General features: G+C 32.0%; 1 protein-coding gene across 1 annotated transcript; it reads left to right on the top strand.

The window, feature by feature from the left end:
• Positions 1–500: 500 nt before the first annotated feature.
• On the top strand, positions 501–25,193 carry LOC141447124 (cytochrome P450 4c3-like). Its single transcript, XM_074114339.1, has 11 exons — positions 501–3,830; positions 4,538–4,653; positions 5,860–5,947; positions 6,030–6,218; positions 8,957–9,026; positions 9,132–9,261; positions 16,215–16,254; positions 16,713–16,825; positions 16,901–17,138; positions 24,412–24,591; positions 24,826–25,193. The coding sequence occupies exons 1-11, from the start codon at positions 3,659–3,661 to the stop codon at positions 24,999–25,001; spliced, it is 1,512 nt and encodes a 503-aa protein (XP_073970440.1). The 5' UTR covers positions 501–3,658; the 3' UTR covers positions 25,002–25,193.
• Positions 25,194–25,457: the final 264 nt, after the last annotated feature.

Here is a 25,457-nt window from a genome sequence, read left to right as displayed (position 1 = left end):
TTGTGATTTCACTAGCTGCATGGGGTTTTTACAGAGATTGGATTATTTGGAAACATATTTCACATATCTAGGCAATCTTTTTGGTGTAGAGGTTGTTGTTGTAGTGTCATTTTATTTACCAACGCAAGCAGGGAAAATAAATAGTAGGTTAAATTATTTGTAGCACCTACTAAGGGTGCGTTCCACTAAGCGTTCAGAACGATCACGCTCACGACCGCGGTTTTGCCCGTTTCACTTACTAGCGAGCGTTACCATCGAAAACTCATGTGGAATGGACTATGGGGCGTTTTAACCATTCATGTAAACATTACAAATGGCGACCTCGAAAATAAGTCAGAAGCTTGAAGAGGTTGTCTTTTAATTTTAACCCCGTTTGTAAGCAGTTATAATTAACTTTATTAATTATTGGTAAAGTTGACTTATATTAAAAATATATTATATATATAATTTCAATTTTATATTAAATTTTCGTGGAGTTTTTATAAAATTTACGTTTAAATAAAATTAAAATGTCTTTTGTGGCAATAGTAGGATATTTAGTAATGCAACGTAATAATGCTTTAGAAAGTTCTTCATCTAGTTCCGGTGAAGAGTGGAATACAATTTTACAAAATCGCAATAGTGAAAATCGAAAACTTAAGCTACGTATCAAAGTGTAATTGGTCGTTATTCAGTGATTTAGTATGTAAAGGGATAATTTTTCATTTTATTATTTTTTTTTAGACTTTCGAGAAACACATTCAATTATTTACATGAGATAATACTTTCATTTACCTGATATAATTTTTTCGGTCGCCATCTTTGCTTTTGAAAAATTGCGCCAAATTTCTGAACGCCCACTTCGACCCAGCTTTCATGGTGGGGCTAAAATAATGATGTGACGTTTTCGCCACGACCACTACGACGACCGCGGTCGTCAGGTGGAACGGCTGAAGGTACATTTTGATCGTTGTGAGCGCTTAGTGGAACGCACCCTGAGGGTGGTATACCTGTACCTGTAGTAGCATTTGTAGCATTTATTTGTGTTTATGATCTGATGTAAGGTGTTGATTGTTATTATCAAGAGTTATGTTTTCCTGTTCGTAAGAGGCGAGTCATTTGATCTTTTGTTTTGTTTGTTTGTTTTATTTTTAATTGCTCTTGAAGCAACGAGAAGGTAACAAAGAAGAAGAATAAGAAATAAATAAAAAGACCACTCACTACCTGTATTTTTTTTTTTTTGCGTTTATTGTGCTACAATCAGCGCGTTAGCACTTTAAGTAACAATGATTCAATGGAGCAATAAATGATAAGTAACGAGTGGAGAAGTTACCCAGTGGTAACACTCCCTAATATTGGATGGTTAGTCACTCTCTTCACTGGAGAGGAGATCACGAGGCCACTGTCTTTTAAGGCGTCTTGTCGGGTTGTCAGGAAGAGTTCTAGAAGAAAGATTTTTAGCTAGAGGATTTATATGATATTGCAGGTTGAAGTGGAGTTTTCTGTATCTTGTTTTAGCAACTTGTGTGACAAAAGGAATGTTAAGGTCAGTGTGTATAGTCAGGTTTGAGACATAAAAAGGAGCGTGAACAATAGTTCGAAGTATTTTAGATTGTAGAGATTGAATCCTTTGGAGATTGGAGCGTTTGGTTGAACCCCACAGCTCTATTCCATACGCCCAGTTGGGTTTCAAAATAGAAGTATAAATCAGTCTTTTGTTGTCCAGAGAGAGTTTTGATCTGTCGTCTAAGAGTCTTTTAAGTAGTCGATAGCGTCTGTTCAGTTCTGTTCTTTTAAGCCTAGTGTGGGGGTTCCAAGAAAGTACCTGTATTTAAAAAGTTTAAATCACATGTTGGAGTTACATTACTTTATACTTAAGTGGCACTCGTAAGTTTCTACAACTTGGGAAATCAAATCTAGAATGAATAAAAAGCCTTGAATTCTCGCATGTTCTGTATATCACCGACAATGTAATTAGAGAAAGGGATGTTATAGTGAACAACGTGCTTCATGCTGTTAACTCCTGAAGACTCAAATAGTGTTGCCATGATAAAAGAATTAAAGCAACTTGGTGGCCGAAAATTGTTGAGGAATGTGAGTCAGCAGGAGAAAGGTATCCTTCTCAAAGTGGGATAGTAAGAAGGAGGGGTACTAGAGACGATGTTAAGAAGAGACAACATAAACATAACTGGATAGAACATGGTTGAAGGTTATCTGGATACTGAACCAAAAAGTAACATTTATGTTTATAAAAAATTGGGCCAGTTTCCGTAAATACAAGGTTATTGTTTTATATTAATTGACCAAGAGTTTAAGGTTTTTTTTTTTAAGGTAATCAACCTCTCATCCAAGAATGAGGTTACCAGGCCTAGATTTGGTTAAAACACAAATAAAAATTTGACCTCAAAAAGAACAGGATTTTTTTTGAAGCAAAAACTGTTAAAGAGAATAAAATGAACAAAAATTTAAGTATAAATAAACGCATATACAGGGTGATCCATTTAAAACGTACCAATCGCTAATAACTTTTTAGGAAAGCAAAATTTCGTAAAAAACTCATTTAATAAACTATACGTTTTTTTCGGTCTAGTTTTTAAATTTTCTACTCCCGATGCTGTATCTTCATTTTTGGCGGAGTTACGGCCAAAAACCTTTTTAGGGTTTCATAAGGACCACTGGTTTTAACAATGATTACAAAAACTACATAAAAAATGGTAAAAAATGACGTTGACTCCGTTTCTATATCCCTAATATTTATTGAGATATCTAAGATCAAAGTTACAATTTTATCTTATTCGTGATCGGTTTTCAATATTAATTTTCCACCAGAAATACACGTTTTGGGAGGTCCTCTGGCTGCAAAAAATGTTATTTGTGACAGAGAATTCCAAACTGGTATTTAAAAGTAACTATTGCAATTTCTTTTATGAAAATGCTTTTTTTAGGGGTAATAGGAGCTTAGATATTAAAAAAATCCCTTGTTAAAATTTATGATGCAGGTAATTATGATTATTAGTTTGAGAAGTGCAAGATCGTATTGAACCAGAATTCCATGTGCTGATGCCCTTACATAGACAGATTTACAACACAAATTTTATTTCTTGAGTTAGCCCTTGTTTTTGACTTTTGAGATACAGACAAACACCTCGATAGAAGTATATTAAGAGAACGTCGTATGTGTGTTCATGATAAATTTTTTAATTATTTACTTAATTGGAAATTCTTTTTACGTATAGATTATACTGAAAGTTGTAAACTCACCTTTTATGCAATAAACTGCCAAGATTGTTCGGAGAAAAGATACATTGTTGGCATTTAGGTAATTGTTTATTGTTATCTGGTTCAATACATTAGATATCTTTTTTCCATTTTAAGGCGCATCAACATCTGAGGTCAATAGCGCCCATTGCTCTGCCGGCCTCCAGACATAGTTCTCTTATCATAGACAACACTGTCGAGAGATATAAACGCCGGCTGTCGAACTGTAACCCGGATTATTGCAATTAAAATTAATATAATCAACTGAATTTACAGTGCAATATCAGTAGGAAGTAATAGTAATGAAAAATGACGTTTTCAGCCCCACCTAAAATTCATTAATTAAACCAATATCAGGTCAATTGATAATACAGGCCATCTTAAATGTTCAATGCATTTGCGCATTTTATAATCTGAGAAAATGATTGGATTCGCAGTTCTTATTTTGGCTGTAACTGTTTGTTTTTGGCACTTAATCAAATACATTATATGGCTAATTCGTGCAATAAATTTGACGGCCAACATACCTGGACCTAAAGCATTGCCACTAATTGGAAATGCTTTGATTTTTGCTAAAGTTTCAACACAAAAAGGTATGATTATTTTTTCTTGTGTAGAAATTCAGGGTAAATAACAAGGGTAAGAAATCAAGTGATTAATAATATATAATTATAAAACAATTATTTTAAAAATAATAATAGATTTTGATTCTCATCTGGGTGTCACTTTTCTGATGATTCGGCCATTTTTAAGGAATCCTGTATCATTCTTGAATCATAGATTACCTTTTTTTACAAAAACTAATTTTAATTCTAAACATTAACACTACAGAATTGGGTTAAACAGTTGCACAAAGTTCAAATTCTATATTTGGTATAGCAGCTAAAATTTGTCCCAGCAATACATTTTTGGATCAAATTGCCATTTAAATAAATTGATTTTACTGCTCTCTAAGGTGTTTACGAGAAATTGCAACAATGATAAGCTTAGTTTTCAGTTTGCACTTATATTGATTCATAACCTTGATTTGTAACAGTAAAATTCAATTAAGAACTCTTTTTCTGGGGTTATGCTAGGTTTACTTCTAATGTTGTTCTCCAGTATGTTTCGTAAGAACGTATGGTCTAATAACGGAAGGAAATAAATATGTTATACGAATTTCTAATTCAAGAGTGTATAAATATGCTTAAGATTGGAAAAACTCTAGTCTAATTATCATCCTATCCGATTGAACTTGTCTTACTTTAATTCACGTTTTAGTCTGAAGAAATCTTTCATTTTTTTTGTGCGTACTTTTTAGAGGCACTTACAACTGTTATGTCAACATTTAATGATTACACTAACAAAGATGGGATAGTTAAATTATGGTTGGGACCTAAACCTTTGATTCTTTTGTCAAATGCAAAATACATTGAGGTATGTTACTTAGGTTCTATTTTTCTAACTAAAAACTCGCAATTAGCAAATTTCAATGGTTTTAATAAAATTGCTGTAGTGTGTTAATTATAAATTATTATTTCTAATATTGTTAAAGATTATCAAAAAATTTCAACTTTTCTTAAGATAACATCCTCCTTTAAGTAAAGCATGAAAAATCATTTGCAAACAAATTCATTTCATCTTCACCTTGTTTTTATCTATTTCCTTAATAGTTTTAATTTGGGCTGAGGTAATATTCCTTTTATTTATAATAAAAACTAATTAAATCTTCGCCAGAAGACACAATCTTTTTAGAGAGCTTGGCTCTGGGAAGCTGAGGAATCTTGCTTTAAAGATCGAGTTTATAATGTTTTGAGTTTATAACTGTTTTTATTTTCTATTATTGTGCATAGATTCGACAATATTACTGCAATTATATGCAATGTTACTGCTTTTCTAGTTAATTTTTTCCCCATCTCTCAGTATTTCTTTCAGCCTGATCATGCAAATCACACAAATCCCAACGCGCTTGACCTTTTATAAATTAAATACTGCAAACAGAATCCTTTTCAGAAAAACCACAACCGTTTTCAAAGAAAGATCGGCCACTTGTCATTACATAATATAACAATGAGTGTAGCTTGTTATTTCCCAGCTCTACAACAAGCGTTTTGTTGTAATGTTGGCTTTTAAGATTTTTCTATAAATGAACGGGTCTACATTCTTCAAACTAGGTGCACTAGTGTAAAGGACAAAATAGTTTTGGTTAAAATATTTTGTTCGTAAAATTTGATTTTAGATGTGCATCCTGGTATTTGTTATTTTCTCTAATGTGCCACTTCTGAGAAATGTACCAATTTTACCAATCTGCAGAATTTTTGTCGAACTGATAGCTTTAAAAAAAGAAAATGTAAGAAAGTCATGTGTCTATGTCAAACCTATTTTTAAATTTAAATTCATGTTTGCACTCTTTATTATACATATAACTCGATGTATATTATGTTATTAATATTTATTTATGAAAACGCAACCTTATCATTTAGTTTTGAGTTAATCCGTAATGCATTATGAAGCATAGATTCGAACATTTCCAAGTGATGAATGTTAGCTGTGGCAGTGATAGCTAGTCCAAGATCTAATTGAATAGTGTGAATGCTAATATTTTCTTATTAATTTTGAATATATATTAAAATTATTGTGCAGATAATATTAAATAGTCAAGATGCAATAAATAAAGATGATATTTACAATTACATCGGTTTGATTGCTAATGGGCTGTTCGTTAGAAATGGTAAGCAATCTACGAATATTCCTTGAATTCGTTTAAATTAAGAACGATAAGAAGTTCTGAACATTTATTTATTTTGAATTAGGTCAAGAATGGCATGAATTACGCAAGCCATTAGATAAAGCTCTTTCCAAAAAAATGATTGAATCAAATATACAGGTATTCCATGAGAAAGCACTAAAATTGGGCAATGTTCTAAAAAAATATGCTGGCACAAAAACTGATTTTAATTTAAGAAGATATATGACGAATTATGCTTTTGATATTATATGCAGTGAGTATAAATATAATAAATAGATAATTTTATTGGTATAAAGTTCACTGATATCTTATCATTTCGAATAGGACGATTGATTATTGCAATATTTACAAACATTTGAATTGAAATTATTATAATCTCTTTCATAGGGTTAGGTTCTTATTGCTAAAAGGTGACATAAAGATATCGTTTTAGGTTATTAAATTTTCTTAGCTTTTGCTTCATCGTGTGCAGCTGCGAAAAGATTAGTAATTAATGTACCCCAACTTTTGGTCGAGCAATTCAAATATGTGTGCTCTGACATTAGTAGGGATGCTTCAAGTGTTGCAAAGAATTGTAAGCGCATAAAAACGTAATTGACATACGGTATCTGTAGTAAGGTTTTTTTTTTTTTAAGTTTTTTTGCCTTAGTTTTAAATTTGACTTATTAACATCCATGTAAATATTAAAGTTGTGGAGAGTATATAGGCCCTCCAGCCAGAAACCTCCTTTTGTACATTTATTTGCATATATTTTTAAATTGTAAATAAACTATTCAAATTCAAAGACATACAGTATACTGTAGCGGCAATATAATTCTAAAAAATTCTAAACGGATTGTATATGGTACAAAGTAGATTATTATGCGCGGTAAGACTTGAATAAGGCCTTAAAGAAAAAGCTACTGGCCACTAATATGGATTACTGGAGAAGGGCAGCACAATATAATGGTTGAAAGTGTAAGAAAAGAAACAGAAAATTAGAAAGAAGATGTACGTTTCAAGAAAATGTGCTGCAGAAGATGGAGGAAAAGAAATTTAGATAGTACGGCCATTATAAAACAGAATGGAAGAAGAGTTAAGGAAATCCTAGATTGGGAAGCCGAAGGTAGAAGGAGAAAGAACAGACCCAAGGAAAAGATAGATGATAGATAAAACCAAGGTTACGGACAGAGAAGAGAATAACTAGGATAGATCCAGACTGGAAGCTGAAATTATAAGAAACATTGGATTGAGGAAAGCCTCAGAATTGATATAAACATTTAGTCTGTAGTGATGTATACATTTTTACTCTTGTTGCGTTTGACATATTTTCTTAAAATACATAATATTTTTTTAGATAACTTTGTAATTTATCAATATTATTTAATTGTCTAATTTATGTAACAGTAAAATAGAGTGAATAGTAATGATTCTTTTTGCTTTTACATTCAGAATATTATTTACTATTTTTTTTTTTTTAAGTTTTGATTCCTCCTAAATGGAGACCTCTTTCAAACAAATCAACCCTTCATAATCTCTCCACCAACAACCGCTCATGAAACCTCTCGTATTTGTTGTTCTTAAAAAGAGCTACGAGGGTCGTTTGAAAAGTCCGTGCAAAGTCAGAGAGATAGCACCACTGGCGCGTATCGAGGTTATGTTTAGTTAGTAGCATCTCTTGGAAGAACACACACCAAGTTTCAGCCAGATCGGTCTATTTCTTTGTGTTTGGCATTTGTTTGAATCGAGGAAGTCGAGTGATTTTCAAAAAATGGACGAAAAAGAATTTCGTGTGTTGATTAAACACTACTTTATGAAAGGCAAAACGCCTCAGGAGACTAAAGAGAAGCTTGATAAACATTATGGTGACTCTGCACCTTCGATTAGAACAGTTTATAAGTGGTTTCAAAATTTTCGGAGTGGCCATATGGGCACAAGTGACGCTGAACGTTCTGGACGCCCTGTTGAGGTTACTACTCCAGAAATCATTGATAAAATCCATGATGTGGTGATGGATGACAGAAGAGTGAAGGTGCGTGAGATTGCTAGTGCTGTGGGCATCTCGAATGAACGGGTACATAATATTTTCCATCAACATTTGGACATGACGAAGCTATCCGCAAGATGAGTGCCGCGATTGCTCACGCTTGACCAAAAACGAAATCGTGTGAAGTGTTGCAAGGACGGTTTGCAGCTGTTCCAGAAGAATCCGCAGGACTTTAAGCGTCGTTTCGTCACTGTGGATGAAACATGGTTACATCACTACACTCCTGAGATCAAAGAACAATCTAAACAATGGGTTACCAAGGGGGAATCTGCGCCAAAAAAGGCGAAGACCGTCCCTTCGGCCGGAAAGATTATGGCGACTGTCTTTTGGGATTCGCAAGGAATAATCCTCATCGACTATCTGGAAAAGGGTAAAACTATTACAGGTGCATATTATTCATCGTTATTGGACCGTTTGAAAACCGAGCTGCAAGAAAAACGCCCACGATTGGCCCACAAAAAAGTCTTTTTCCATCACGACAACGCGCCAGCTCACACCTCAGCAGTTGTGGTCGCAAAATTAATGGAAATAGGGTTCCAACTCGTTTCACAACCCCCCTATTCACCAGACTTGGCTCCCTCGGACTACTATTTGTTCCCCAATATGAAGAAATGGCTGGCGGGAAAAAGATTTTATTCAAACGAGGAGGTGATGTTTGAAAAATGGCTATTTTTCAGACTTGGACAAATCCTATTATTCGGAAGGGATCAACAAACTAGAGCAGCGTTGGACGAAGTGTATAAGCCTAAAAGGAGACTATGTTGAAAAATAAAAAAGGTTTACCCCAAAAAATTAAGTAGTTTTTATTTTTGCACGGACTTTTCAAACGACCCTCGTACAACTTTTGTTTACAACCTTATTTTCATTCTTTAAGTTCATTTCTTTAAAAGTGTATTTAATTATATTTCATGATCTTCTCGAAGATTAGGCAATGTTTTATTTAAGTTTTTTAAAAATGCTTTCAGTATCAAGTTTTGGGCTTGACTTAAATGAAATCGAGAATGAACAGTACGATTTGCTGGGCAATGTACAAAGGTAAAGATTATAGTGATTTGATCATTAGAGAAATAATTGTTCAAATTTACATTTTTTTCCCCATTTTTAAATTGTACCACTTATGTTGTTTTATTGATTTCACAGTATTGAAGATATAGTATTAAAGATGATGATACAGATTCCTTATAATATATGTTTAACATATGCAAAACATTCAAAGGCTGGTAGGCGTTTAAAGAAATTATCTAAAATATTTTGGAAACTATCACATGAGGTTTGTAAACTTCCTATTTTACAAAAATTAAGAATTTAATTTGAACGATACGTTTCAAGAGGGATTTGTGTGTCTATTTTATGGGGAATTTCACTAAATTTTTAAAACTATTTATAATTTTAGTTTTGTATCTAAATTGTAAAAACTACAATAGTAGGTACCACGAGTTCATGGCTAAAAATCGTAGAGAACATTTTTTTTTATTCATGTTTTGCTACCTTTGTACACTTAGAGCTGGGACTGCAATTTTCGGCTTGTCAATTTGTTTAGTTTCGGCTAAAATGTAGTTATCATACTACAATGTAACCTGTCAGAAATACTTGGTAACAGTATTTCCAGTAAAAGTTGAAATTGTCTAAATTCAACTATAGGCATAAAGTCAATTTCTATTATTTCCACATAATTGTAGATACTATAACATCTATTTCCACATAACAGCAAAGATACTAAACAATATTTATTTTATTTTATTTATTTAAATTTACAACTGGCTTAACGCATATTAAAACTGTCCGGTAGGACAGTTGTATAAGGGTTGATCGTCAAAAACTGCACGAAAAAGCGTAAACATGCGAAAGCACCCAACTTTGACAATTTTTTTCTCTTTTTCTATAAAAGATAAAATTCCCAAATTTTCTTTAAATTATAGGGCAAACCCTCCTTTATCACTGTATTTGTTTTGTAACGACCCAGATTTAATAGGTTTCGAGAAAAAAGTTGCCGAAAATGAGCAAAAACGGCTTTTTCAAAAAATGTTCTTGTTCTTGTTCTTGTTCTTGTTCTTGTTCTTCTTGTTCTTGTTACCTTTTTTGTAAACAACGTAGCGCCTAAACGCGTGAACCGATTTTCATGAATGAGGTGTCATTCGATTCGGAATTTTATGTAGATGTGCCTTTTGGGGGTCTCGATCCTATACATGGAATGGGAGAGGAGTTAGCCCCCTTTATGCAAGGCCCCCTCCAAAATTATTATTACTAATTACTCTGTAAATCTTGGCCCGATTTTGATAAAATTTGGTAGGATGATAGGGTTAGGGTTCCCCTACGTAACATTAAAGCGGCAATCAGCTCTTACACTTGTTAAGGGGAAGTATAGCAATCGTTTCAAATTATCGACACGTGAACCGACCGAAGTGTCATTCGAATCGAAATTTTGTACAGATTTGCACTTTAAAAGTCTCGACGCCGCGCCTCATAAGGAGGGGAGTTCGCCCCACCCAAATAAGGCCCTTTCTAAAACTATTATTACCAATATTTCTATAACGCTTAGTACGATTTTGATAAAATTCAGCTCGAATAAGTGGTTAAAGCTCCTCTACGTTGCTGATGCACTTGCACCTACTAAGAGGAAGTACTGCAATCGTTTAAATTATCAATGAGTGAACCGATTTAAATCAATGAATTGTCGTTCGATTAAAAAATCTTTGCCTCTTTGCCTTTTAGGGAGAAGTACTGCAATCGTAGTTTATTTTTCTTACTCCTCTTAAAAGGAAGTACTGAAATCGTAGTTTAATTTTGCTATTTACGTACAAATACCTTCCTATGTTATTCAAAACGCTTTTTCAAAAACATTGTTATTGGGGATGGTTTGGGGGACCGCAACTATAATCATTCTTTAAAAAGATCTCTCCAGTGGTAGTTACGGTTCCGACTTAACACCTTATCAGGTTATAATTATAGAATTGCTTATTCCAAATTTTAAAAAAATCTGTAAAGCAGATATGTAACTTTGTAAAATAGACAAAAAGGAAAATCTATCCAAAAGGTACAAAAATCTCCTTAACAAAAACTTACAGTTTAAAATGTTAAGTATAAGGGTTGATTAAACGCCAAAAGGTACACAAATCAGCAAGTACCCAACATTTCATTAATACTTCATTAATATTTAAGTAATTCTACTGCATTAATTTTCATTAATAAGTTATTTTTTAGAATTTATTAGATGTCACAGACCCTTATGCTGGCCACTTCATTTATAATATTTTTTTGTTATAATTATGATAAATCACACATACGTACATGCATGTTAAAGTAGAAAAAGACAAAGTTAGAGTAGGCTACTGTCTTGAATTCGTCTTACCGAAATATTCGAGAGCACAAATAACACACAGTTATAACAAGTAGATTATTCAACAACAAGTATTGATTTCTCGATTGTAATTTAATTTAGTCCCCCTAATTTTACTTATAGTAAAATACTGGAATAATTAGCTGTCCTAAAAATATGCATATCTTATTTACTTTATATTACATATATACAACATTGTGGGATGAATACCTACATTGAGAATGTAATTGAAGAAAACTATGTTACTTGCGATAAAGCCAGATAATTATTATAAACGTTTGACTACTTCATAAAATAACAATTACTTTAATCGAAGAATGAACTTAAACCGACGATTTTTGAAAATCATTGATGTATGTTGGTGAAGTTTCTTTTAAAAGAAAGTTTTGAATTTTTTAGCCTCATAATTTTTTTTTATTTTTTATAACGTTTTTCTTTTTAACCTGTAATTAATAGTTTCATTATTATAGATAACTAGATATTACAGTCAATCTACAGTGCTACTTGAACATATATTTTGTAGACGAAAATGGCCAGCATAAGGGTCTGTGACATCTAATAAATTCTAAAAAATAACTTATTAATGAAAATTAATGCAGTAGAATTACTTAAATATTAATGAAGTATTAATGAAATGTTGGGTACTTGCTGATTTGTGTACCTTTTGGCGTTTAATCAACCCTTATACTTAACATTTTAAACTGTAAGTTTTTGTTAAGGATAGGGTATACAGTTGGAGATAGACCTCAACAAATACAAAAAATACATAAATAATAGTTATACATAATTAATAAAAATAAAAAATAATAAAATTTAAATTCTACCATAAACAAGTAGCCTCATAAGGCAAAAGGTAAACAGAAATACTCAGTGGTTCCAACAAAACAAATTAAAAATAAAAACAAGAAATGCTTCATTGCCCTTAATTAATACACAAAAAAAAATTCGGAACTACCTATTTAAAGAATAAACAAACTCAAGATAACTTAGTAAAAAACAAAATAATAATAATAATAATAACCAAAATATAAATATAAAAGGCAAGAATAGTAAAAAAATAAATAAAATTATAGAATAACTTTGAAAACTAACAAAAAATACTTCTTAATTTAAAAATATTTTGACAGAAAACAAAAACATCATTCAACTTACTGAGATGACCTGGCTCCGTAAAAGAAAGAAAATTTACAAAGATGTCATCACAATTGTCCACAGCACCACAGTATTTCTGAACAAGTGGATCTCTAAAAGATGAAAGGGTAGGGCACCTTGCGATGGCATGAGCTATGTCATCAGGTTCATTTAATGAACACAGTTGACATAATTTATTACTATTAAATTCAAATTTTTTCTGATTGAAATATATTTTACAGACTTTTTTGTAACTTAAACGAAGCTGAGCCATTAATCTCAACTTTTCAATATGAATATTGTAAGTTAAGTAAACTTCTCCAAAATTTAAATTACTTAAATGTGCGGATTATAGCGACTATTCAGGACTGACTCGATATCTTTAGACAGCAAATTTTTCTTGAACGAGTCTAATAATCTACGGAATTCTTCACGAGTCACAGCTACGCTCTGACCAGCCCACAGGTCTTCAGCACCGATAGAAGAGAGGCAATGTCTCAGTGAACTCACCCAATTATATGGTATATTACAACTACCATCCAATTCCTTCAACCTTAAATAGCACATTTTGGGAAGGCGACAATCTGGCATTTCTAGCAGCCTTAACCATCAGCCTAAAACTCTTTTAAAGATCTTAAAACCAGTATGTATCCTTCCCGTTTCAATCCGTACAAAACAATCAGGTGTATTCCTTGGTAGATGCAGCAGTAATTTTAAAAATCTCAGTTGCCCTCTTTCTATTACATTACTGAAGTCACAACCCCAGATTTCCACCAAGTACAAAAGCACACTCTCAGAGATGGAATCATACAAAGCAAGCTTAGTTTCCCAACTGTCACTCTTACAAGACTTTAATAAGGCCCGCCTTGGTAAACTTTGCGGATGGAGAAAAAGGGACCCCCAAATAATTGAAGTTATTAGAAAAATTTAAATTATTCTCTCCATAACTCAATTGCTTTACATTTGATAAATTTCCACCCTTCGAAAAGACCATTGCAAAAGTCTTGCTGATATTGACATTCAATAAATTCTCCTCACAGTACTCCTTTAGAGCAATTAATTGCTTTTGGGAACTCATCCAAGTGGGGGCAAGAAGGACCATATCATCTGCATACAAAATCATATACAGATCTTTGTCTTTATTTAACGTGAGTCCAGTTAAGTTTCTAGAGTTGAAGAAAGTCACTATATCTACTAAACAATATAATGCACGCATTTAGCCGTTTCTAGTTGCTTAATTTTTAGTAAATTGGCCGCAAATTTTATACATTGTTTCAATGAATATAGAATTGCTGCTCTTGCTGTAAATGTTGATATTAATAATGAGAATTATGATTATATGTTGGTTGATAAACTGGCTAAGACAGAAGTTCCATAATGATGCCGTAGTTCCCTATAGGTGGTACTATAACCGAGTAAGTATAAGTCAAGTAAGCCGGTCTTAAGAATAAGAGATCTGAAGATAAGAGCTATCCAGTACAGAGTAATGTATAGTTTGCTAACGACTAAAATCTCCACTGGACAATGTGGCATTGTTTAGTCTTGCTTTGGAATCTATTCCCTGCCAGCGGTAACTATTTGGGATTGGGTCGACGGGCTCTTCACTGTGTCCGCTGTGTAACAATGGTTCTATTAAGAAAGTAAAACAATTTGTAGAGTGTTCTAAGCTGTGACACAGTTGAATGGGCTGCGAAAAAAGAAATGACCGAATTTCCTCCCCATTGGCGTTCGATAAAATAAAAACAAAACAATCCAAAATTTAATGCTAAGATTTTAGCCCATTGGATTTCCTTGCCGAGATCCCGAGTTCACTTCCAGTAGCCAATCCATTAATTTTCTTCTCCTAGAAGCCTCTTACAGCAGTAAAGGAAAGTTTTTTGTAACTAGAGAACACTGCTAGAAAGCCAGCAGCGCTCTAAAGAAGATCCTGGCGCCAATGACTTCAAAAATTGGGGTGCCTTACATAAATAAATACACTCTTTTTTTTTATAAAAAAAAACTAGGATTAAGTTAAATTAAAAGACAAAAATTTATTAGCTTGAAGTCGCCATGCGCAGAATTGTCGTTCATTTTCCCAAAATAATTTCAATATTATATTTCTACTAAAACTCATATATTAAGTGAAAAACTAAAGAACAAATTAACATACAAGTCTCTCTAGACGAGTATCAGCAATTATTAAACTTTATTGAATAATAATAAATAAACTCACTAACAATAAATTTAAATGTCAATAATAATTAACTCAAACTACTAGGTACGTAATTCCAATTAAAAAGTTATAATATAAAAAATCATATGGTTAGCTATCTCCACAAACACAGCCGTTTGTGAGATATACTAGTGACCTTCCTTATTGCTTTCTGCTCTTGATAGATTCACTATGTTTGTTATCTCCACTTTCTTCATTTCTTCTTGGAGCACTGCCTCTTTAATTGTTTCACTAGAGTTCTCATTGGTTTAATCTAAATTAGTCTTAAATAGTCTCATAACTATTATCAGCCACTATCACTCCTTTCTTCCACAGCATTTTGTCTTATTACAGAAAATGCACTCGTACAGCTCGCATTTTTAGATTATTATATTTATTTATTTATTTATGTTTGTTTATTTTGTTTTCTAGTGTACGCGGCTGCTAATCCAATTTGGAAGTGAACTCCCTTTCTGAACCAACGATCAACAAATATTCATTAAAGATTTGTATTTGAATTTTGCAGGAAAAATTTGTTTTAGGCATGTTATTAAAATCAACAACTCGGTGATTATAGTAAAGCAGACTCGTTTGATTTTTCGCACCAGATTTTATGTTTTCTTTTTCTGCAGACTTGCAAAATCTACAAACTGCTTTTCGTACATTTCTTTCTTATAATAAAATAAACATATGATCTCCTTCACAGTATTTGCAGGTTATCTACCAATCGTTGTATTCGATTATGAAAATGGATTAGGTCCTATTCTTAACTTACCCAGTAATCACAAATAAAAGATCTCTAATTCAAGTTCTGTGACTCAATTCTTTCTTGAATAATTCATTTAACATGTATGAAAGTCTACTTAATAAACAATTACACATGAGACGTTGGGTACTCATGATAGATAAGAAGCTAGTTTATAATTCTGCTCCGCCATTTCATCCTTTTGAATTTTGGTTATTAAGTTATCTAATATTGATTACAAATTTTTTTTTGGTTATCTCTAATCTTCTCCATAGTTAAGAGATTATTGTTAACAAATAAAAAAAAAAGTTGAGCCAGGAGCTGTTGAAGTATTCTGAGCGCGTACTAGTCAATAGAAAATCTCTTGTTCCAGTACTAGTCGCAGATTTATTTGGAAAAATATAGTAAATTATGAGCTTCTGCCCCAGGGAACCCAAGACACCAAACTTGGTAGTTGATCATAAACCTCTGTCTGAACAAGTAGGCGATTACTTTATTTCTTTAGTGTTATTAAATTTGCAAAATGAACACACATAAGAAATTTAACAAACAAAATTTAAGTAATTACCACAAAAATAAATAAATAAATAAAATAAAATAAAGGAGAAAGTAGAATTTAAAAACTGTTTAATTAATCTTAATTCAAAATCGGGCAGGAATTAAAGAAATAATAAGAAAAAACAAGAGTGCAACGACGACTAAAATTAGTGATATTATCCAGCACTGTGGACCTAACTACATTTTCAAAATTATCCACAATATTATTTAATAATACACTAATAAATTGAATCAGCATGAATCAGTATTTATTCTTTTCAGCTTCTCGATGGTAGACTAAGGGAAAAGAAAATAAAGACAGGTAACCTGTTTTTCGTTTTATTTATTTATTTTAATGATAAGATATACATGATGAAATTTTTTGTAATGGTTAAAAAAGAGGTTTGATATTATTAAATATTTTCAAAAAATTCTTTGTATTGAGCACATGTAAAAAATTAAACAAATTTTTGTGATAATTAAAAAAACAAACAAAATTAAGGGCGATTGTTTATTTCAGAATAGCTATCACACGTTAAATATAAAAGAAAACCTGCTACTAACTTTTAAAATCACAAATTGTTTATTTACAATTTTAATATTTATTTATTTCATGTGTAATCCAATCCTATAGAACTTAAGTTATATGTGAAGCCCTGCATGTTTACATTTTGTTTAAAAATGAGGTACTTTTGAATTTTTTCAAATACTTCAAAAATCTATTGTTTAATGATATTTATCATTGTTTAAGAATATATAAATCAAATTTATATAATTCAGAGAGTGATTGCGGAATACCAGTTTACTATGCGGATATACTTCAAGCGAAAGCGTTTAAAGATAAACTTTCTTGGGAAGATACTGGAAGGCTAGTCTCCGACTATCTTATAGCTGTAATAAACTTTAATATATTATATTTTTATGAACAATCAATAGCATTTCTCAGGAATACACTTTTTTTTTTACAGGGATTCGATACATCAGCTGCAACATTATCATACGTGTTACTGTTCTTGGCCATGTTTCCTGAACATCAAGAAGCAATCTATCAAGAACAAATAGATATTTTAGGCGATGACATCGAATTGCAACCAACTTGGGAACAATTATCCAAAATGGATTATCTGAATAGAATAATGAAAGAAGTTTGGAGGCTTTATAGTGCAATAGGTATCGTCAGGAAACTTACCAACGATATTGATTTAGGTAAGAATATACGTGTATTGATTTAATTTTTAAATTGGAGGTGATATAAATTATGGCTGGCTATAATCAGAGTTGGGCACTGATTAAAAAAAAAATTAAATTCTAAATTTAATTGATTAAATTTTTTAATTGATTAAATTTATTTTTAATTTTAATCAGAATTTAATCGGCGAATTTAATCGTAATTTTAATCATATGACAAACTAATTTAATCAAACTAACAAAATTATGATTAAATCTGAGAATTAAATTGAACTTAAATTTTAATCACCGAATTAGTTCAATTTCAATCGTTAATCAAACTAATTTAATCATCCACTTTTATGGCTTTTCAACCAATAGTTCGAACCACGTTTTGGCGAGGCCCTTTTTTTAAGCGTCTTTAATAAATACTTTTCGGTTAATTTTTGTAGACTTGGACTTCTTCACGAGTCTCTAGACCAGTGGTTCTTAACCTTTTCATAGACGCGGAACACAATTACATGTATATATTTTTCCCGCGGAACACTAACATTAATTAATTTGAAATTCGGTATTTAGCAAGAACATAAAATTAAATTTAAATTAAAAAAAAAGGAACAAATTTTTGTTTTCGTATCTTTCCGAAGTTTCTAAATTTCAATACATTTAAAATTGGAAAAACAAAGTGTACAAGAAAACAAAATTCCATATCAATACGTGGTTCACAGTGGAAGATATAAAACGGCCATAATTTTACAGAATTTCATGACCCAAAAAATTTTCAACCCTTTATATCTTCTACCTTTTTAGATCTGTGCACAAAATAACTATAGTTTATAATTGAGAAAAACAAAGTGTATAAGAGAACAAAATTCCATATCAATACGTGGTTCACAGTGGGAGATATAGAACGGCCACAATTTTGCAGAATTTCATGACCCAAAAAATTTTCAACCCTTTATATCTTCTACCTTTTTAGATCTGTGCACAAAATAACTATAGTTTATAATTGAGAAAAACCAAGTGTACAAGAGAACAAAATTCCATATCAATACGTGGTTCACAGTGGAAGATATAGAACGGCCATAATTTTACAGAATTTCATGACCCAAAAAATTTTCAACCCTTTATATCTTCTATCTTTTTAGATCTGTGCACAAAATAACTATAGTTTATAATTGAGAAAAACAAAGTGTACAAGAAAACAAAATTTCATACGAATACGTGGTTCACAGTGGAAAATATAGAACGGCCACAATTTTACAGAATTTCATGACCCAAAAAATTTTCAACCCTTTATATCTTCTAACTTTTTAGATCTGTGCACAAAATAACTATAGTTTAAAATTGAGAAAAACAAAGTGTACAAGAGAACAAAATTCCATATCAATACGTGGTTCACAGTGGAAGATATAAAACGGCCATAATTTTACAGAATTTCATGACCCAAAAAATTTTTAACCTTTTATATCTTCTACCTTTTTAGATCTGTGCACAAAATAACTATAGTTTATAATTGAGAAAAACAAAGTGTATAAGAGAACAAAATTCCATATCAATACGTGGTTCACAGTGGGAGATATAGATCGGCCACAATTTTACAGAATTTCATGACCCAAAAAATTTTCAACCCTTTTTATCTTCTACCTTTTTAGATCTGTGCACAAAATAACTATAGTTTATAATTGAGAAAAACAAAGTGTATAAGAGAACAAAATTCCATATCAATACGTGGTTCACAGTGGGAGATATAGATCGGCCACAATTTTACAGAATTTCATGACCCAAAAAATTTTCAACCCTTTTTATCTTCTACCTTTTTAGATCTGTGCACAAAATAACTATAGTTTATAATTGAGAAAAACAAAGTGTATAAGAGAACAAAATTCCATATCAATACGTGGTTCACAGTGGGAGATATAGAACGGCCACAATTTTACAGAATTTCATGACCCAATAAATTTTCAACTCTTTATATCAGTGGTTCTTAACCTTTTCATAGACGCGGAACACAATTATATGTATATATTTTTCTCGCGGAACACTAACATTAAATAATTTGAAATTCGGTATTTTGCAAGAACATAAAATTAAATTCAAATTAAAAAAAAAGGAACAATTTTTTGTTTTCGTATCTTTCCTAAGTTTCTAAATTTCAATACATTTAAAATTTTATTTCGCTGAATACGGGTTAAGAACCACTGCTCTAGACGTATATAGGACCACCTTACACTCACATTTAACCATGTTGGCGACTCACTAGACTTATATAGGGCTACCTAACAAGCACATTTAACCATGTTTACCACTCACTAGACTTATATACGGTCTACCGGAAAGTTCTGTCCGTTTTTGGAATAAAACAAAATACAAATTTTTCTTACCAATAAACTTTATTAAATAATATAATTGCCATTATTATTAATGATATCTCGCCAGCGTGAGCGCAATTTATGTATTTCATTTTTGAAAAATGTATTATTTTTTGATGCGAGAAATGGAACCAGTACTTGTTTGATGTCTACTTTATTTTTAAATGTTTCGCCCTTCAACAAATTTTGTAAGGACAAAAACAAGTGATAGTCGGAGGGTGCTAAGTTCGGGGAATATGGTGGATGCGACAGAATTTTCCAGCCTTGTTCTGCAATTTTTAGACGAGTCTTTAAAGCAGCATTTGGCCTGGCATTATCATGATGCAGTATGTTGTTCTTCCTATTGAACATCGCCGGCCTTTTTTCTTGGACTGCTGCCTTTAAATTATGCATTTGCTAACAATACTTCTCCGAATTTAGCTTTTCGTTCGGTTTTAAAAGCTCATAATGTGTAGGTCCTCGAATGTCCCACTATATACACAACATTCTCTTATTCAGAGTGAAATTAGGTTTACAGGTGGAAGGGCTAGGTTTTCCGGGTTCACAATATGTCCTTTTCCTTACGATGTTTTCGTAGGTAATCTACTTTTCATCCCCAGTTATCATCCGGTTCAAGAAGAGCTCGATTTTGACCTCGAACTACGGATTTAACCCCAATAGACTATTTTCAGAGGGGATATCTAAAAAATAAAGTGTACAGTAACCTTAATCCCTTGGCTTCAATCGAAGATCTGGAATATCGAATAGCTCTAGCCTGCCTAGATCTGGTTTGTTCCATTTGAAAAAAACTTAGATACTGTATCTGGGGAAATTGGGGTTTAAAAAATGGGTCAATTACTGAAAAAAACTAGATTTGATTAAATACGTGTTTTCTATTTTTTTGAAATTTCCCGCCGTTTTAAAAAAAAAGTGGGTGGAACACATAACTCTGGTCACCCTGTTCATAAGTCTATTGAGTCGCCAATGTGATTGTAAATTGTTAAATGTGAGTGTAAGGTAGTCCTAAGTATAGTGAGTGGTAAACTTGGTTAAATGTGAGTGTAAGGTGGTCCTATCTAAGTATAGTGAGTGGTAAACATGGTTAAATGTGAGTGTAAGGTGGTCCTATCTAAGTATAGTGAGTCGCCAACATGGTTAAATGTAAGGTGGTCCTATCTAAGTCTAGTGAGTGGTAAACATGGTTAAATGTGAGTGTAAGGTGGTCCTATGTAAGTCTTGAGAGTCACCAACATGGTATAGATGAGACACCAGACTGGTAGAATGAAGGTGCCAAGTGATAATATTGATAGAGAAGAGGCACCAGCTAGGCGGAATAAAGATGCATTGGTCCGATTCTGGTTTAACCATTGGCAATGTTTGGTTTTAAAAATTTAATCTCTCAAATTTTGATTAAATTAAAAAATTTAATCGTCCAAAGTGATTAAAACTAAATTTGGAATTTAATTCAATCAATTCAGTGGGGGCGGGGGTGCCGCAGGGGAGTATACTTGGCCCCGTTCTCTACACAGTATACACATCAGACATACCTGTACAACCCTCTACACTACTCTGTACATATGCAGACGACACAGCCATACTAGCCACAAGTACACATCCTACATCAGCTTCATACAAATTACAGACACACTTACATAAAATAGAATCCTGGGCCAAGAAGTGGCGGATTAAAATGAACTCTCAGAAATGCCAGCACGCCACGTTTACTCTCCGGCGGGGCTCCTGTCCACCTGTCCTCTTCAACAGCAATCCTCTTCCTTATACAGATCTGGTGCGCTACCTTGGGCTCTACATAGACAAGAGACTCACGTGGAACCCACACACTAGACTTAAAAGACAAGCAATGACAAAACGTGCGAAACTACTTTACAGACTTCTTGGACGACGCTCCAAATTACCTATTGAACTCAAACGATTAATATACAGTACTATCCTCAAACCAATGTGGACTTACGGACTAGAGCTGTGGGGTTCAGCCAAACCTACAAACATACGGACTGTACAGACATTTCAATCAAAACTACTTCGACAGATAGCTGACGCTCCTTTATACGTAACTAACCTCACTCTACACAACGACCTCAACATCCCTTTCGTACACCAATTAGCCAAGACTAAATATCAAAAATTCCACACTACTCTCTCGACTAGCTCCAATCCTCTAGTACAGTCTCTCGCCTCCTCTGACATTCCTGACAATACTCCTCGCCGACTGAATCGCCAGTGGACCCGCGACTTCCTCGCAGTCTGAAGGCCTAAAATTAATATCCTGTAGAAAGTGCTGCCGCTGGGCAGTTTCTTTCCTCCTGCCTTTCACGCCTCTATACTTCTATCTCCCTATTTACTTATTGTATAGTGTATTATACAGATTGTAAATAACAAAATAAATTAAAAAAAAAAAAAAAAAAAATTCAATCAATTAAAATTATGATTATTTAATTTTAATTTTAATCTTAAATTTTAGTTATGATTAAAAATTTTAATTGATTAAATTCCGATTAAATTAAAAGTGAATTTAATTTTAATCAACTAATTTTGGCCGATTAATTTTTTTAATTTTAATCATGATTAAAATTAAATTTCGGTTTAATTCAATTGTTTTTTAATTGATTAAATTTTTGCCCAACTCTGGCTATAATAGGGTGTACAATAATTAAAGATACAGTTTTCTATTCTTTATTATTTCAATTTTTTTTTTCAATCAAAATTTACATCTTCATTATTTCATTAAATGGATAATCTGAAAATGTATGGTGATTTATAAGGAAGTTTTTCTTAGATGATTTTGGAGTAATGAAATAACTATTAGCAACTTAGTATGGAAGGGATTAGCTATGCGGTTAGCGTATTGGATTCCCACGCGGAGTTCCCGGGTTCGAATCCAGCTGCTAGACCTTAGATAAAAAAAAAAGAATATATATAATTATATACAGGGTGTCCCAAGCTATATGGATAACGACTTTTTCTCGGAAACTAAGATAGCTAGAAAAAAACTAAAAAATACGTGTTCCCTTAGTTTTTTGTTAGACATCCAAATTTACTTTGTATTTTTTTTTTCGGTGCTTCCAGAAGCGAGATATAGGCACCAACTTCATTTTTTCAAATGGGAAGGTGCGTTTTTTATTTCAGAAATAGATTCCTCTATTTTTTTAAAGAAAAATTTACTTGAACGGTTTTTTTCTGTGAGCGATATTTTAGAAGTTATGAATGAAAACATGATTCTTATAAGAAATTTCAAAATGATAATATTATAACGGTTTTTTGATTAAATAAGAAGAAAAGTACTATTTTATTATAAATTTTACTCCTCATTAAATTACAGATCATGCTCGAACTGGCCTTCACCATTAGAGATGCATAGACATGCTCTTTCCTGCCAATTGCCCTTACTGCCAAAGAAATAGATTCGGCTTTAACCGAGTTACAGGCATCTATTATTCTTTGCTTTAGTTCATCTACAGATGCCATCCCGGCTTGATTCTGATACACCTAGATTTAGAAATGCTTTTAGATAAGCAGAAATAAGGAAAGAAAGATAAAAGTTATGAATAATCACCTTGTTTTTCAGGTATCCCCAAAGGAAAAGTCCATAGGTGTCAAATCCGGTTAAGAGGTGGACACTGAATCGCCCCCCGTGTCGATATAACACGCCCATCAAATTGCCTATCGAGATATCTCTTTACGTGCCTGATGGTGTTATATCCATCACGGAGGCTATTCAGTGGCCATCTCGTTCACCGGATTTGACACCTATGGACTGTTTCCTTTGGGGATACCTGAAAAACAAGGTGATTATTCATAACTTTTTTCTTTCTTTCCTTTTTTTTGCTTACCTTAAAGCATTTCTAAATCTAGGTGCATCAGAATCAAGCCGGGATGGCATCTGTAGATGAACTAAAGCAGAGATGCCTATAACTCGGTTAAAGCCGAATCTATTTCTTTGGCAGTAAGGGCAATTGGCTGGAAAGAGCATGTCTATGCATCTCTAATGGTGAAGGCCAGTTCGAGCATGATCTGTAATATTAATGAGGAGTAAAATTTATAATAAAATAGTACTTTTCTTCTTATTCAATGAAAAAACCGTTATAATATTATCATTTTGAAATTTCTTATAAGAATCATTTTTTCATTCATAACTTCTAAAATATCGCTCACAGAAAAAAACCGTTAAAGTAAATTTTTCTTTAAAAAAATAGAGGAATCTATTTCTGAAATAAAAAACGCACCTTCCCATTTGAAAAAATGAAGTTGGTGCCTATATCTCGCTTCTGGAAGCACCGAAAAAAAAATACAAAGTAAATTTGGATTCCTAACAAAAAACTAAGGGAACACGTATTTTTTAGTTTTTTTCTAGCTATCTTAGTTTCCGAGAAAAAGTCATTATCCATATAGCTTGGGACACCCTGTATATATAATAATGAATTAGTAATATTTACAAAACTGTGAATACTGGATAATATTTCTTTCAATCCATGTTCCTCTTCTTATAAATCATTTAATTTTATAATTATTCAACGAAATATTATTAGTCTTTTAAACTAAATGTGTTCTTTTATTTTCCCATTGATTTATTTACATTCTCCTTATTTTTTATTTTATAAGCTGTTTTACTGATCTTGCTTCATTAAAACTTAAGTTTTGAACAAACACTTATAATATTGCTAATTTCAATTTTTTTATATTTTATTACCTTATTGGTGTGTATGGTGCACATTCTGCCCGCCTTCACGAGGTGCCTGCGATTGCAAGAAAAATAGTAATGTTGACATTAATATATTCTTTTATTTCTCTGTCAAGAGATAAGACGAATGAAAATAATAATAAATCATTGACAGCTACATTTGAAAAGAAAATATTATTGACAGCTACACTCTAAATTTAAAAATATTTATTTCATTTTATTCAAATTTCCATTACAAAATAAATTATAACTTAATTTATAGGAGAATATAAAATTCCTGAAGGTTTCTCAGTGTATATTATGCTGAACACATTACATAAAAACCGGGAAATTTGGTCACATCCCAATGAATTCTATCCAGATCATTTCCTACCAGAAGAAATTGCTAAAAGACCAAAAGGGAGTTATATACCCTTCAGTTTAGGGCCTAGAAATTGTCCAGGTAAGTTATCAAAATTTTTCTCTTTGTTCCCATTTTACTTTTGATTGTTTTATAATAACAAAATTGCACTTAAACTGAAAAGATAATTGACTTTCAAAAATTATTTAATTCCATTTTTTAATTACTTATTTATGCAATCTTAACAGCTTATTGAGATCGGTTTTTATTCTATAATGTCTAAAGAACTTTGCATTTTGTATTAATTTTCTTCATCCATTCTTTGTTATTTTTTAGGGGGCGTTTACGCCAACGTATCAATAAAGACAATGGTTTCTGTTGTCATCAGAAAATACAAATTTGAAACTGATTTGCAATTTGAAAAATTAGAGTATAAATATAGTTTACTACTGGAGCCAGTCCAGGATTATTTGGTTAGAATCTTAGACAGAAATTGCATTAATGATCGGTAACCAATAATATTTCTAGTTTTTAGTAATTATTCTAATGCATAGACTAAGGTGAATTTTGAATGGTAGCTACATTAAAAATTACTTATGTACCTACATATATTTAAGAAGAACATGTTCTAAATAGCAGTCATATTTACTTATAGTTAGTATTATAAATTGACGAAAATGTGTTACTTAATAAAGAGATTTTGAATTGAACTCGTGTTTTTCTATCATTGCTTTCCTCAACTTCAAGTTTAAAAATCAGGGTAGTACATAAATAATGGAAGAAGAAAATAAATAAATAAAAAACCACTACCACTATTTAAATAGTTTAAATCTCATGTTGGAGTTACATTACTAAACTAAGTAAAATGTGGCACTCATAAGTGTGTACAACTTCGGAAATCAAAGTTTAAAATGAAATAAAAAGTCTTGAATTCTCTATTGTTTTACATATCGCCAACAAAATTTTAT

Source organism: Rhodnius prolixus, unplaced genomic scaffold (genome assembly GCF_049639745.1).
Source record: "Rhodnius prolixus isolate KJV_2025 unplaced genomic scaffold, Rpr scaffold_7, whole genome shotgun sequence".
In the NCBI taxonomy this organism is placed as follows: domain Eukaryota; kingdom Metazoa; phylum Arthropoda; class Insecta; order Hemiptera; family Reduviidae; genus Rhodnius; species Rhodnius prolixus.
This window is presented reverse-complemented; position numbering and strand designations above follow the sequence as displayed.

What these genes read in the sequence shown, in the direction of transcription:
- LOC141447124 (XM_074114339.1), top strand. Translation starts at nt 3,659, where the DNA reads ATGATTGGATTCGCAGTTCTTATTTTGGCTGTAACTGTTTGTTTTTGG. An exon ending in TGCTTTTGATATTATATGCA is followed by an intron (nt 6,219 to 8,956) that starts GTGAGTATAAAT and finishes AAATGCTTTCAG; the next exon opens with TATCAAGTTTTGGGCTTGAC. An exon ending in TCTCCGACTATCTTATAGCT is followed by an intron (nt 16,826 to 16,900) that starts GTAATAAACTTT and finishes TTTTTTTTACAG; the next exon opens with GGATTCGATACATCAGCTGC.